This window comes from Dasypus novemcinctus, chromosome 26, assembly GCF_030445035.2.
Source record: "Dasypus novemcinctus isolate mDasNov1 chromosome 26, mDasNov1.1.hap2, whole genome shotgun sequence".
Classification (NCBI taxonomy): Eukaryota; Metazoa; Chordata; class Mammalia; order Cingulata; family Dasypodidae; genus Dasypus; species Dasypus novemcinctus.
Window position 1 is genome coordinate 10,852,318 of NC_080698.1, and position 13,705 is coordinate 10,866,022.

At 53.3% G+C, this 13,705-nt stretch overlaps 1 protein-coding gene across 2 annotated transcripts; it reads right to left on the bottom strand.

The window, feature by feature from the left end:
• Positions 1-1,144: 1,144 nt before the first annotated feature.
• MON1A (MON1 homolog A, secretory trafficking associated) lies at positions 1,145-13,550 on the bottom strand. Of its 2 annotated transcripts, none has more exons than XM_071212071.1 (6): positions 13,278-13,550; positions 5,848-5,987; positions 3,697-4,182; positions 2,380-3,145; positions 1,528-1,675; positions 1,145-1,428 (listed from the first exon to the last, which is right to left on the bottom strand). In XM_071212071.1, the coding sequence occupies exons 2-6, from the start codon at positions 5,972-5,974 to the stop codon at positions 1,288-1,290; spliced, it is 1,668 nt and encodes a 555-aa protein (XP_071068172.1). In that variant the 5' UTR covers positions 5,975-5,987; positions 13,278-13,550; the 3' UTR covers positions 1,145-1,287. The 2 variants fall into 2 exon arrangements, with proteins under 2 accessions (XP_071068172.1, XP_012378132.2); XM_012522678.2 differs by lacking the exon at positions 13,278-13,550 and adding an exon at positions 13,164-13,269.
• Positions 13,551-13,705: the final 155 nt, after the last annotated feature.

Genomic DNA, 13,705 nt, shown 5'->3' on the forward strand with positions numbered 1-13,705 from the left:
GGTACTCATTTCTGGGCAGTTTAGGGCAGGCTGGGGGCAGGGGCTATGTTGCCATTTCCTGGGACAGTCAGTAGAACTATTCAAGTGCACCCTTGGCCCACAGACATATTCTCCCACATGGGTTGGTTTTAGTGGCTAAACACCTTGGCCCAACTCACAGCGACCACATGAGAGTGATTCCCTCTGATAGTCTGAAGACCACATTCTGTGGACTGTCTCCCCCACTTAACACTCCCAGGCCTTTCACTCCCCCTGGCCAATGAGATGGTTAAGTTGTGGCAGAGTTGGGAGAGGTCTCCAACAGCCAGGTGCAGGTTTTCTGCACTGTGCCCTGAGTTCTGTCCAAAGAGGGTCTCATGGTAGTGTGAGCGGAGCCAGGCCTTCACTGCTGAGACCCTGGGATGTCCACTGTGCCCCACACAGGGCTGGCTGTGCCAGGGGACGGGGTGACTGAGGAAGGCCCAGTGTGCCTAGCCACCTTAGCTCTTCTTAGGGCAGGGTTTGCTCCAGCCTCAGGTCAGCTAGACTTTCTCTCAGGCCCTCAGCTCACTCTGGCCATTCCAAAAATGCCGTGGCTGTGGCCTAAGTAGGGACAGTTTCCCCAGAATCCTGCAGGAAGCCTGGATTCTGAATTTGTCTATGGGAGCTCTAGGCCACCTCGCCAACGGCTCCCACCCATGCTGGGGCTCAGACTCCTCTGTTCTGCCCACCCGTCTTACTCAGCTCAGCCCCTATTGAGTACAACAGCCCGTTAAGCCTCTGTGTGGCCAGGACTCCCCAGGTGGTTGGGTGGTGCTTTGGGGCACATAACTCAGGAGTGCAAGAGGAGGCATCAGGGGCTCAGACTGAGCATGGGCATGGGCTGCAGGAGTGAGCAAGGCCAGCGAGATGCTCGAGAACCCTCTGCTGGGTTCTGGCAGTACCAGAACTGTGGTGACTGGCAGGACTTCAGCTGAACCGAAACAGTCCCAGCCCTGAGTGGGGTATGGCCTGACGCTGGTACAACGGAGGGAGGAATGGGGCCAAGTATGCACACACCCCTGTACACGGAGAAGCACACGTAGGGGCTGGGGAGGAGGTCCAGTGTCTGTGTGTGTGAGTGAGTGTGGCCGGGTGAAGCCAGCAACAGGGCCCGACAAGCGTCTTCCCCAAAGCACTTTAATGCACATACCCACACACAGTCCTGACTGCTAGCCAGGTAAGAGAGGCCAGCCCCACCTGGAGGCTCCCGTGGCTTCCCATGCCCCAGGGGGCTCAGGAGGGAATGTGAGTCCACGCATATTCCCATCAGTAGGTGAGAGGTGTGAGGATGAAGAGGCGGTCTTCTTCTTTGCGGATCCAGCGCATCAGCTTATGGATGGCACTGACAGCCGAGGCCTTGGTCCCCAGGGGGCTGTAGCACATGTAGAGCTCAAAGGCACCTGTCACCTAGGGGAAAGGGCACAGGATGGTCATCTGGGCTGGAGACCCTACATGGCCTCTGCCCAGGACATGGATGAAGCCCAAACCAGCCCAAGGCTGCCTTACCCAGGCCAGGAGGTTCTCATTGGGTCCTGTGTAGTAGATGGTCTTGAGTGGGCGCGAGGCATTGTGGGCACGGCTGTGCAGGTACTGGTAGAGGCCCAGCAGCCGCTCCTGCTCCTCTTCACTGGTGTATGGGGCCTCGATCTCAGGGCTGCAGATGGGGGATGGTTTGCAAAGGGATGACTTTCACTGCCTTCTCCAATGCAGAAAAACCTATTCCCAGCCAGGAAGACTGTTCCATGTGTCCTACCCCTGAGGTCCCTGAGGACAGAGTTCTGCCACCCTACCACAGAGGACTCCCCAGGACAGGACTAGACCTCCCCAGACTGGAGCCCTTCTGCCCCCCCCCCCCCCCCAGTTCATGATGTTTTTGATGACCCTGCCTTGGGGAGGCCAATCTGAGTTTAGGTGCCCACGATTGAAAGTGACAGGTCTGGAGGGGAGGAAAGGTGAGCTGGGAACCATGTGGGCCAAAAGACAGTAAAAGGAACAGAGAAGCTGCCCCACCTGGCCCTAGCCCTGCTCTTGGGGAGGGAGTGGGGGAGGGGCCCTGTATCCTGGGCAGAACCAAAATGAGGCCCAGTGCAGAGTTGCTCCAAGGCGTGGGACCCCAGAGGTTCCTGCCCCAGCTTCCATCCCTGAGTATACTGGGCATTTCCAGGCCTCTGAGTAATGAGGTAGAGAGGTATATGCCTGCGCAAAGGGGGATGATTGGGAGTCTGGGTTCCCGGGGCCAGAGCCGATCAGATCCAGAATGACATCCCATTCCTGGGGGGACCCTCGCCTTTCCCGGCCAGCCTTTTCCCCTCCACGCCCCTGCATCCTTTCAGCAGTGCCTCCATGGCCTTCCCTCACCTGGTGAAGAGTCCTGAGCTCTTGGACTTATAAAGGAAGTGGCGCAGGTCCGGGATGCCCACTTGGGCCACGCTGTAGTAGGGGGAGCGCAGGGCCTCGCGCAGCGCCAGGTGGGCTCCCCGCTTGCGGAGGCGCTCCTGGAAGCGGCGGCGGCAGTCGGAGACGGCGAAGAAGTCCTCCCGGTCCGTGGAGACGAGCAGCAAGCAGAGGTCGGTGTCAGGCTCCAGGTAGGAGATGTGCACGTGGAAGAAGCCGGCCGCGTTGAATTTGGGCAGGCACACGGGCGTCCAGGCCTCGCCCTCGCGGAAGGACGAGGAGGAACTGATGAGGTTGAAGAGCAGGTGCAGATCGATGGGGTGCAGGAACTGGTCCTTGCGGCGCACGAGCGCCACGAGCTGGTTGCGCGCCAGCAGGATGGAGAAGACGAGGCTGCGCGCGCGCGCCTGCTGCAGGCTGGCGCTCACCGAGTCGCGCACGGCCGCGGCCAGGGGCAGGCAGCGAGCGGCCCCCATCAGGAAGCTGGGGTCGCGCGCCATCAGTTGCAGCAGGTTGTCTGTGATGCGCTCCGAGCCCGAGAGCAGGCGCCGCAGGTCGTAGTTCTGCTTCTGTTGGAAGATGTGACTCAGCTGCGCGCCGGTCAGAAGGCTCAGGATCTGGTAGTAGATGTAGAGCAGCTCCTGCGCCAGCTCCTGCGCCGACTGCCGCGTGCGCGCCACCGCCACCAGCACGAGCGGGCTCCGCCGCACGAACACCACCTTGTAGCCATCTGAGGGAGGGGGCGAGGGGTGTCAGTCTCAGGCCCTCTAGGGACGCCTCACATCTCACCTGCCCACCTTCACCCAGAGCCCTGCATACAGCAGGGGCTTCGATCCCGCCGGTAGAGATGAAAGCAGCAGCCCACTGCCCCACTTCCCTGAGCGTCCCCCGGGGGGGGCTCCACTTCCGCTAGCCTTCCAGACTGGCAACTGCCGAGCCTGGAGAAAGCACTTAGGAAAAACCCACGTTCTTGATCCCCCTCCCTTCCAAAGGTGCTAAGTCAACTGGCAAGGGCTGGGGGACGCTCAGGACCCGGGATCTTTTTTTTTTTTCTGGTCACCTTCCCGAGCCATTCTCACCCTCTGTGAGGGCGAAGCCCAAAGCTGCCCTTGGTTCTCACAACAGCCCTGTGAGGCTGGCAGTGTTGTTCTGTCCTGTTCAGATGCGGACCTCGAGGCTCCGAGGCAGGGGAACTTGCCCGCAGTCACACAGCACATCCCAGCCCTGTAGTCTGCAGGGTATCAAAGCCTGCTAGGAGTGGGCCTTGTCCAGGTGACTCACCTGCGTGGATGGAGCGGATGGCGTTCTTGTCTGCCTCCAGGAAGGATACGAGGGCCACCATGACGCCCATGGTGCTGGAGAGCGCCTCCTCCGACCCATAGCGGGAGTACACGGGCTTCCCGGCCTCGCTCAGCACGAAGACGTGCTTCTGGTGCAGGCGCCAGGCCTCGGCAGCGTCCTCCTCGTCCCCCTCGGCTGCGCCCTCCCTGGGGGGCTCTGTGGCTGGTCGCCCAGCTGCCCCTGCGGGCTCCGGCCAGTCCTCAGAGCTTCCCGGTAGCATCTCCTCCTGCAGGTCACGGGCTACCCCGGTCAGCTGGGTGCTCAGCTCGCTGAAGTCCTGGCTGATTTGGCGCATGTCTGCAGGCAGCGGTGGAGGACCCCCAGCACCCTCCTTGGGGCTCTCCCCGGATGCTGTCCCATCCTCAGACTCAGTCAGGTCCTCATAGGAACGGGTATGGACAAACATGGCACCCTCCTGCCCGGCACCTGGAGGCCAAAAGCATCGGTGCTTAGAGGGGTAGCTGATGGCAGATTTCCTTGCCGGCAAGGTGCCTGACATGGCCATTCCAGCTTGACTGCCTCTCCCGCTGTGGCCAAGCCCTTATTCCCTCCTGCCACTGTCTGCCATGGGCCATGCCTCCCTGCAACTTACAGCCTGCTAGTCTCTTTCCCCTTGCACTGGAAACAAGACCCAAAGCCTGCACAGCTCTTGTGGTGGTGGATATCTGCCTGCCTCTCTCAGTTCCATCTCACAGCCCACCCCCTTACCCATCCCTGTCACACTGGCCTCATCCACTGCTCTTTGGCTTTCCTCAGCACACCCCACCTCAGGGCCTCCACACCTGCTTTCCCCTCTGCCTGGAAGGCACTCCCACCTTCTCGCACAGAGACTCCTTGTTGCACTTCAGCTTTCTGCTCGGATGTGACTTCCTCCTAGTGCCCTGTCTGCCCAACCCTGGGCACTCTGATATCTCACTCTTTGGTTTCCCTTGTGTCACTTGACAGTTATAGACCTTCTCCTCAATTGCATTGTCCTTCCTCCCTGTGGTAAATTGAATTATGTACCCCACATTAGAGAGGTTTTTAATCCTAATTGTAGTCCTGTGGGTGTGACCCATTGTAAATAGCACCTTTTGAAGATGTTATGTTTAGTTAAGGTGTGGTCCCATTGAATGAGAGTGAATTTCAGTAGGATTGCTGAAGGTAACCTTATAAAGAGAGAGCCACAGGAAGGAGCCAGGAGCTGGGAGAGAAAGGAGAAGACATTGCCATGTGATGGGAAAGCCAAAGAACCCCGAAGATTGCCGGCCTGCCAGAAGGCTATCAATCCCAGGAGAAAGCAAGTCTCTAGCCTCCAAAACTGAGAGACAAGAAATTCCCATGACTTAAACCAAGCCTTTGTGTGGTATCTGTCATAGCAGGCTGGCAAACCGAGACCTTCCGCAAGGGCAGGACTGGTTTTCATTGCTATATGTCCAGCACCTTGCCTTGTGCCGAGAGCACCTCCCATGCTCAATGTCTCTGTCTCCCTGGGATAAGCCCCCCACCCTTCAAGCCCACTCAGGCCACAGCTCCAAACAACTCCACTGTAATGGCCCCACTAAGCAGTGACTCCCCCACGGCAGGGAATTTGCCTTCCTTTACTAATTTTTTTTTGCCAAAATAGTTCAACAGGTATATCTTGAACCTCTCTTCTGAGCTCAGCACTGTGCCAGACATTTGGGGATATGACGGCTCTGTGCTCAAAGAGCTCACAATCTTGTGGAAGGGAGAGATGGGCAATACACACAAAATAACTAGAGTGTTCTGAACAGAGAGTAGTCAGAACCTAACTGATGACATTTAAATTGAGGTGACATTTAAGCTGAGGGTTGAGGAGGGAGAACCAGAGAGGTGTACTCTAGATACCGGGAACAGAACGAAGCCCACCCGGCAGCCAGAGCCCAGGGCGAGCATCACAGCGAGGGGTGGAGAGGAAAGCTGGAGGCACACTGAGACCTGATCCCTGCAGTATCCCCAGCCCCTGGCAAATATCCACTGACGACTGGACAAATGCACGAAGGAGTGGTTGGGAATGACAGGTGGGAATCCCGATTCCCCTGGAGGCTGTTCCAGTTGTCGACTGGCCGGGACCACACACCCTGCTCATACCTGGCTCCATTCCCTGGGCCAGTCCTGGTGTGGGGCTCTCAGCTCTCTCCACACTCTGCCCATTGGAAGGAGCCAGTGTGCCATCGGGGCATTCGCTGCTCCTCTTCCTCTGCATGTCGGCAGCCATTCCTCGGGCTCTCCTGTGAGGCAGACAAAGGCACCATGGAGGGCGAGTTGGCAGAGTCACTGGCATAATTAGCAGGGACAAATGCAGGAGGGTTACTCATCAGGACCCAGCTAACGCAACCCTCTGGAAATGGGTTCTGAGTATTTCCGCTAAAAAATTAAGTATGTTCTCTTTCTGATTATTAGAGGAAGACATATTAGTTGTAGAAAACTTGGAAACCCAGAAAAGTATTTTAAAAAACAAGAAATCACCATATTCCCACCACTTAGGATCATCTACTGTTTACCTATTAGCGTATTTCCTTCTAGTCTTTGTTTAAATGCATATAAATGTATATATAACATACATATATATAACAGCAGCTAACACCAGGGCAGCAAGCTAAGAGGTTGCTTTACATGGACTAAGTTATCTAACCCTGATCCCTCCTCACTGAGGCAGGTGCTCCTATCAGCCTAGCGTAGCAGATGAAGGAACTAAAGCTGAGAGAAGTTAAGTAACTTGCCTAGTGTCACTATAGAAAGGAGGCATTGGAGTTCAGAAAGAATTTTACATCCTGGTATATTTCACTCTGCATTCAAAATTGAGTTAACCAATGGTTCTTTCTGGATAGTTCGGTGCTTGCAGAGAAAGAAATGAGTCACAGCAAATAAGCTTGTCTTCAGACTAGAGCTTTGCTTTTCTCTGAATACCCTTTTGTAAATTTTGAACTTGGCATCAGGGCTTGCCTTACCAATGAAAGCCAATTACAAACACAAAGGGTTTCAGTGGCCATTCCATTGCCAGTACAGACTCAGCTTGATCGTGGTCCTTTACAGCCTCAGGGCTGGGTGGGGTGGCCACAAGTAGATGTCAGGGTAACAAAGCTGGATGGCTCACTTGGGATCAGCTTCTAGAGCTCCGAAATGGCAGGCTCAGGGTCTTCACTTGGCAGGTAACAAACAGAAAAATGGCAAAGGAGTTCCACCTGAAGCATTGACCCTTTAGGTTAAGAGAGAACTGGCTGGATGAGCTAGGACAACAAAGGCCACCAGAGACTCACGAGGAGGCTCAGCAGGCAGGCCAGGAGCCTGGGAGGCACCTCACTCCTGCCTTCCTGAAGCCCTGGGTCCAGGGGGAATAACCTAGAACTTGTCCCTTACTAGCTCTGTGACCTTGGGCAAATGACTCTACTCTGAGACTGGCACAAAGTAGGTGCTCAAAAAAACGTTCACGAAGAGGTGATCTCAAAGAGAGTCCTGTCCTGATTATAGCATGAAGCTGCCTGGCCCCTAGGGATCATCATTAGCATCTGTGTAGCCCCAGCTCCTCCATGACCAAGAACTCTTTGGCAGTTCCTGTGTGTGCGCCCAAAGGACTGATTTTCAAGTTCTTTTTCTGGTCATCTTTGTTTTAAACCATGGAATCCTTTCTTTACATGACTCTTATGCAGAAGCTCAATGTGAATCACGGATAGACAGGGAGGCAGGGCTGGAGGCTGGCCTAGTGGACGCTCTGACTCTGAACCCTGGAGCGCCATAGAGGAAGTGGAGGTGGGCACCCCTGGTCAACGGCATGACCTCACACAGAGTAGGACCAAAGGAAGATTATTTGGGAGAACATCTAACTTTTGGGATTTTCTAGCTGCCAATCCCATCCATCAGGACAATCAAGAGTGATGACAACAGGCCAGAGGAGCTAAGAGCTTACATGCCCTCAAAAGGCACCTGGGGAGGTGCCCAGAAGGGTCCCCTCTGAGACTGAGACCAAAAGGAGCAATCCAAAACAGGCCAGAGCAGTCGCCCAATGCCAGAGCCCAGGGCAGTGGGTGCCAAGGAAACTAGGGCACGTCTAGGTCTTGAGCAAGAAGACACAGGCCACACGAGAATTTCGTAGACCAGTATTCCACAAAGCTAACCTAGAAGCCGGCTGGGGTCTATGCTGCTTTGTAAAGACAGATGAGCCTGTCTGTGCTCAGACAGAGGGCAAGTTGCTGTTGACAGTCCCAGAACTTGGCTCCCTGGATGCAGACCTGGTTGGATTGGTTTGGGTGGGATTTCTTTGTTTTTTGTCCCCCTTGCTGTCCCCACTCTCCCCCTGCCCCTCCAGGGGAGATGGTCCAGAACCAATGCTTTAAGTGGGAATATCCTACTTTTCTATATCTACTCACTTTCCCATTCCTCCCCACCCCCGTCAACAACTTCACTCTTCTCTCGTCAAATTTCCCCCACATCCTTCCCCCATGCTCACTTTCATTCTGTTTTCACCAAGAAAACAGAAGCCATCAGAAGAGAACACCCATAGACTCCCACCACCATTCTGCCCCACCTGCCAGACTCTGCCTTTCCTCTTCTTCCTAAAGATGAGTTGTCTATACGCCCAAGGGCCAACTCCTCCACACGTACACTAGATCCCAGCCCTTCTTGCCTACTCAAGCACATGGCTTTAGCAGCTGGCCCTCCCTCTCTCAGATCATCAGTTTTCCCTTCTCTCCTACCCATCATCAATATGCTAACATTTCTTCCATCTTCAAAACACCCTCCCTTGTATGTGTTCACTTTGTGACAATTCACTGAGTTGTGCTTATGATTTGTGAACTCTTCTGTACGTGTTTTCCTTCACTTAAAAAGTTAAAACAAAACAAACCTCCCCTTAATTCTACATTCCCCTCCAGCTACCATCCATTTTTCTACTGTCCTTTATTTTTAAAAATCCTCAAGAGTAAATAATACTTGGACTTCATATTAATCAGTTAGGCTAGGCTATGCTGTGTAACAAATGAACGTCAGAATATCAGAGGCTTTATACATAAAGGCTTATGTTTTGCTCACACAAAGTCTGCTGTAGGTCTTGCAGCAATCACCAGTCTACAGCAGTGGATTTAGAAATCCAGGCTTCTAGCATCTTACAGCTCTGCCATTTGGAACCCATGCCTTCTGAGTCACCTGGCAGAGGAAGACAGAGCTGGAGGGTCATGTACCAGCTCTTAAATACTTCAGCCCAGATTGGCCAGAACGTCATGTAGCTCCACTTAATTACAGGAGGGCTGGGAAATGCGGGGAGCTTGTGTTATCTGGTAAGCCATAAGTGTCTCTGCCATAGCCTCTCCACTTTCTGCCATCACTCTTGAAGCCATTCCAACCAGACTTTCTCCTCTATCACTCTACCAACCCGCTCCCATCAAGGTTGCCAATGACCTTTAGGATCATCTCACATCACTCACCAGCAGGAATGGATACACTAGATTACTTAATATCTTGAAAAGTCTTGCTTTCTGGCATACCACTCTCCTTCCTTGGTTTTTCTCCTGCCATGTGGGCCACTTTATTCTGAGTCTGCTTTGCAGTTCCTCTTACAGTAGAGGGACCCAGAATTCAGTCCTTGAACCTTTTCTCTGTCTTCACACATCCCTTGTAATCCCAGTCTCATGGTTTTAAATTCTGTCTATACATTGGTGTTTCCAATTTTTATTTCCAGACCCCATCTCTCTTCTGATCTCCAGAGGCACTCACATCCAACTGTCTACTTGATGTTTGTATTGGGATGTCTTCCAGGCATCTCAAAGTTATGCATCTACAACTGAACTCCTGGCCATCCCCTTAAACAACTGCCTCATCCAGTTTTTACAATTTCGGTGAAAGACAATTTCATCCTTCCAGTTGTTCAGCCAAAACCTCGGCGTCACCTCTGATGCCTCTTTTTCTACATCTCAAACCAGCAGCAAATCCTGTCAGCTGTACTTCAGATAAAGGCACCCCCAGCAGGACATCTCTGTAGATAACATGCCTCTTGGTTTTTAATACACAACTGTGGTAGCCTGCCTTCAGGATGGCCCCCCGTGATCCCTGACTCTTGTCTTCATGCCTTCCCTCCCACACTGAGCACAGTTGATGTATATAACCAACAGGATACTGTGAAGATAACAGTGTGTGGCTTCTGAGGCTAGGTCATAAAAGAGATTGTGGCTTCCACCTTGCTCTCTTGGATCAATGTTTCTGAGGGAAGCCATCAACCATGTTGTGAGGACCCTCAAGCAGTCCTATGGAAAGAAGCACATGACAAGGAACTGAGGCCTCCTCCCAAAAGCTAGCACCAACTTGTCAGTCACATGAATGAGTTATCATGGACACAAACAGGTAAGTGCCAGTCAAGCCTTTGAATGACTGCAACCTCATGCGAAACCCTGAGCCTGAACTGTCCAGCTAAGCTGCTACCTCATTTCTGATACACAGGAACTGTATGTGATATCGTTTATTGTTGTTTTAAGCTGTTAAGTTTTGGAATAATTTGTTACACAGCAACAGATGACTATTACACCAAACTGGTATTTATTCAGCTTATGCTTATATGGAAAAAAAAGTTTATTTATAGCATCAAATTTGATCTACATTTTTAACAAAGTAATGTGCATTTCAAGCCTCAAATTACATTCTAAATACAATTGACAGAAGAGTTGAACATCTACAAAAGGAATTTGCTTGCATTATGGCTGTTGCAGACATGAAAAGAAGCCATGACGCTGCATCAAAGCAACATTGTTTGATGATCAAGAAGGAATATTTTAAACATTTTATGTCCTAACATATAATTTGTTAAGTATATATAGTCATTTTCCCTGTTTTAGTTTCCTTTTAGGAAATTTGCTGGAGATTTGAGGTTGATGTTTAAAGCACTCTAATTTTTCCACTTAAAATTAGGGGAAATAGATGCCCATTTAGTTGGCAGAATGTCCAATGTTCATGGAACAAATTACTGATGTTAGTGAGAAATACCTATATCCAGAATCTGACAACTTCTCATCACCTCCAACCACTACCACATTGGACCAAGCCACCTTTATCTTTCCTCAGATTGTTGCAACAGACTCCTAACCAGTCTGCCTTCTTCTGCCCTAACCTCTGCACAGCCTATCCTCCTCCTCACAGCACTCAAAGTGATCTTCATGAAACAGAAGTCAGATCATGCAAGTCATCTACTCACAACTCTGCAATGGGTCCCAGCTGAGAAAGCCAATTTCCTGACAGTGGAGCACAAGGCCCCATTCAATATGCCCCTACCCCCTGCCCCATTATTTCTGTGACCTCAGATCTTACCCTCTCCTCCCATTCAGCCTGCTTTAGCCCAGCCACCCTGGCCTCCTGGCTTTTCTTAAGCCCCCTGAATTCTCCTTTGCGTCAGACCTTTCCTCTTGCTGACCTTCCTGCCCGGGCCACATCTCCCTATCTTTCCCCTGCCCCCTTCCTCACCTACTCCACTGCCTGGGCTGGAGAGCTACATGACTCATTCCCTCACTTCCTTCAGGCTGCTGCCCAAGTGTCACCTTAGCAGAGAGACTTTCCTGCAATACCCCTACCCATTAGTCCCCTTGCCCTTCTTCATTACTCTCCACTGAAAGTCACCCTGTGACCTGCCACAAATTTCAGTGTCAACTCCATGTGCAGAAGGAGATTAATCAATGTTTGCTGGATATCTTTGGAAGGAAGAAGGAAAAGATCTGTGGAGAAAACCCAGCTCCTTCACCTATGCTGTGGCATTTGGAAATCCTTGCCTGTAGGGAAGCCTTGTCCTTGATAGCAGACAAATGTTCAGGAGCAATGGCTGTGGAGTTAGAGAGAACGGCGTTGACCTGGCCCAGTTTTATAGGTCTCCATTTTCTCATCTATAAAATGGGGGTAATAAAAGTACTGATTCATTGGGTTGTGTGAGGATTAAATGAGAGAATCCATGTAACTTGGTTACCCTGGCACAGAATAGGCACGTGTGACTGCACTCATACTCTGAACTAGTGGTCCCTGCTGTGTAAATCAGCCCTTTGAGAGCCTGAACCAGGAAGTGGCCTGGCAAACATGCTTCTGACTTCCTGAAGCCAGGTGGACTCTGGCCTGAAGTCACCCACCTGTGATGTTGGACAGAAGCACTGTCTATGGACCCAAGGCTGGAAGTTCCTTCAGGCTACCTGGCTGGAAGTGCAAGAACCGACCAGTGGCTATCTACTGCTCCTGGAATCTCTCCCAAGTTGACCTTCTTGGTCTGCCACAAGCCCCTGCCCTGTGGCCTTGCACTTCTGGATCAAAGACCCAAACAAAAGTCTACAGCAGCTCACACCTGACCTTAAGGCCCACTCTCCTTCGATTCCCTGCAAGTCTCAGTGTGGCTGGGCTACCCCAATCAGGGATGCAGGATCACTTGGCCAAGGGCCAGTGGCTGCCTCCTTCACTACAGTCCCCCTGCCACCCTGAAATTATGTGTCATTTCAGTTTCTAAAGCTAGTCTGGGGGTCCAGTCAGAACTCTGATGAAGCAAACAATTCTCTGAACACTTATCCTGGAAACTCAGGCAGGAAGGGTAAGTAACTCATGGCAAAATCCATCCCAGTGGTGCCATGATCTGTGTAGCTGTAGCTCCTGGGAGGCTGAGCCTGAAGCAATAAGGCAAGGGAGGTCTCTTGGAATTAGCCAAAGATGCCCCTATGGGGCCCCTTCTTAAGCAGCCTTTCCAGAAGCCTCCAGGCCTTGCTACTTTTTCTAAAAGTGCTGTGCCTTGAAGCAATATCACCAAACAGGTTGGCTCAATGGGCCCTCCTAGCAATGCCTCCACCCTCAGGCCCTGGAGGAGGAAGGACCTTGTATGAGCTCCTTCCTGCTGGCTCCCTACCATCCTTGCTCCCTTTGCCTGCTTGGATTGTGTTGCTTGGATTGTGCTCCTGCCTTGATCTTCTGGGAAGTGGTCTACCCAGGAGGTGGTGCCAGGAAGCATGGCGGGCATGATGGACAGGGCCCAGGTAGGGCCGTGTTGTGACTGCTTCTGCAGGATGATTACAAGGGCTGAGAGCATGGCCTGTTCCTTGGCACTGCTGGCAGCCACTCCCCTGCCTGACAAAGGCTGCTCACCCTCCCTCAGCAAACTCAAGTCCAGAGGAGTGGCCCACCGAGTCCAAGGGGCAGCTGGGTTATGTTCACCCTTGAGAACAAAGTCTCAAGCCCCAAGATCCTTCCAGGAGCTGCCCAGTTCATACCCCTGGCACCTCTGGTGCTCTTTGAGAGGACTCTGGGGCTGACTATGTGCTTTGGGAGGCTGGTCCTACCTAGCCACTGCCCCCAAGTGCACCTCTTTCTCCCGGCCAGAGGATGGATTCCTGGCCTCGCCTTTTGTATTCCGCAGCCCCGAGGTCAGCAGGCTGAGGAAACCCAGGGGCACCCGGTATTCCTACCGCATACAGCAGCCAGGACGACAGGGGCCCATCTTCAAGCCCCCTCTCTCCGAAGATGACAGCTCTCCAGTGTGTCGGCGCCTCCAGGCCATGTGGGCTGGCAGTCGGACTCACCTGTTTGTCTAGGAGGCCCAGGAAGCACAGAGGGTGCTGGTCACGGCTCTCTGCCGGACCCCCGGGGGGCCACGGGTGTCCGGCCGGGCCTAACCTGAGGACGCAGGGTCGCGGAGCCACGGCTCCCTGCAGACGCGGACATGGCCACAGCGGGGCACCGCGCCCTCCCGCCGCCCCTCGCCCGGCCGCGGGCCCTGGAAGACGGCCTTCACCGGCCTCTCGCGGCCGAGGCCCGCTCCAGCCGCTCTTCCCGGCCCGCCCTCAGGGTGCATTGTGGGATTTGTAGTTGGCCGCACACAGCCCCCGCGGCGCCGCTGGGGCAGGTAGGGCGCCGGGGCCCGCGGGGACGAGGGCGGGGGCTGCGGCACCTGGCGCCGCCTCGGCTCGGGTCCCACCCAGGTCCAGGCGCCTCCCCGGAAATCAGAGGT

What these genes read in the sequence shown, in the direction of transcription:
- MON1A (XM_012522678.2), bottom strand. Translation starts at nt 13,255, where the DNA reads ATGGCCTGGAGGCGCCGACACACTGGAGAGCTGTCATCTTCGGAGAGA. An exon ending in GGCCCAGGGAATGGAGCCAG is followed by an intron (nt 4,183 to 5,847) that starts GTATGAGCAGGG and finishes TTTGGCCTCCAG; the next exon opens with GTGCCGGGCAGGAGGGTGCC. An exon ending in AGCTCAGGACTCTTCACCAG is followed by an intron (nt 1,676 to 2,379) that starts GTGAGGGAAGGC and finishes CCCCATCTGCAG; the next exon opens with CCCTGAGATCGAGGCCCCAT.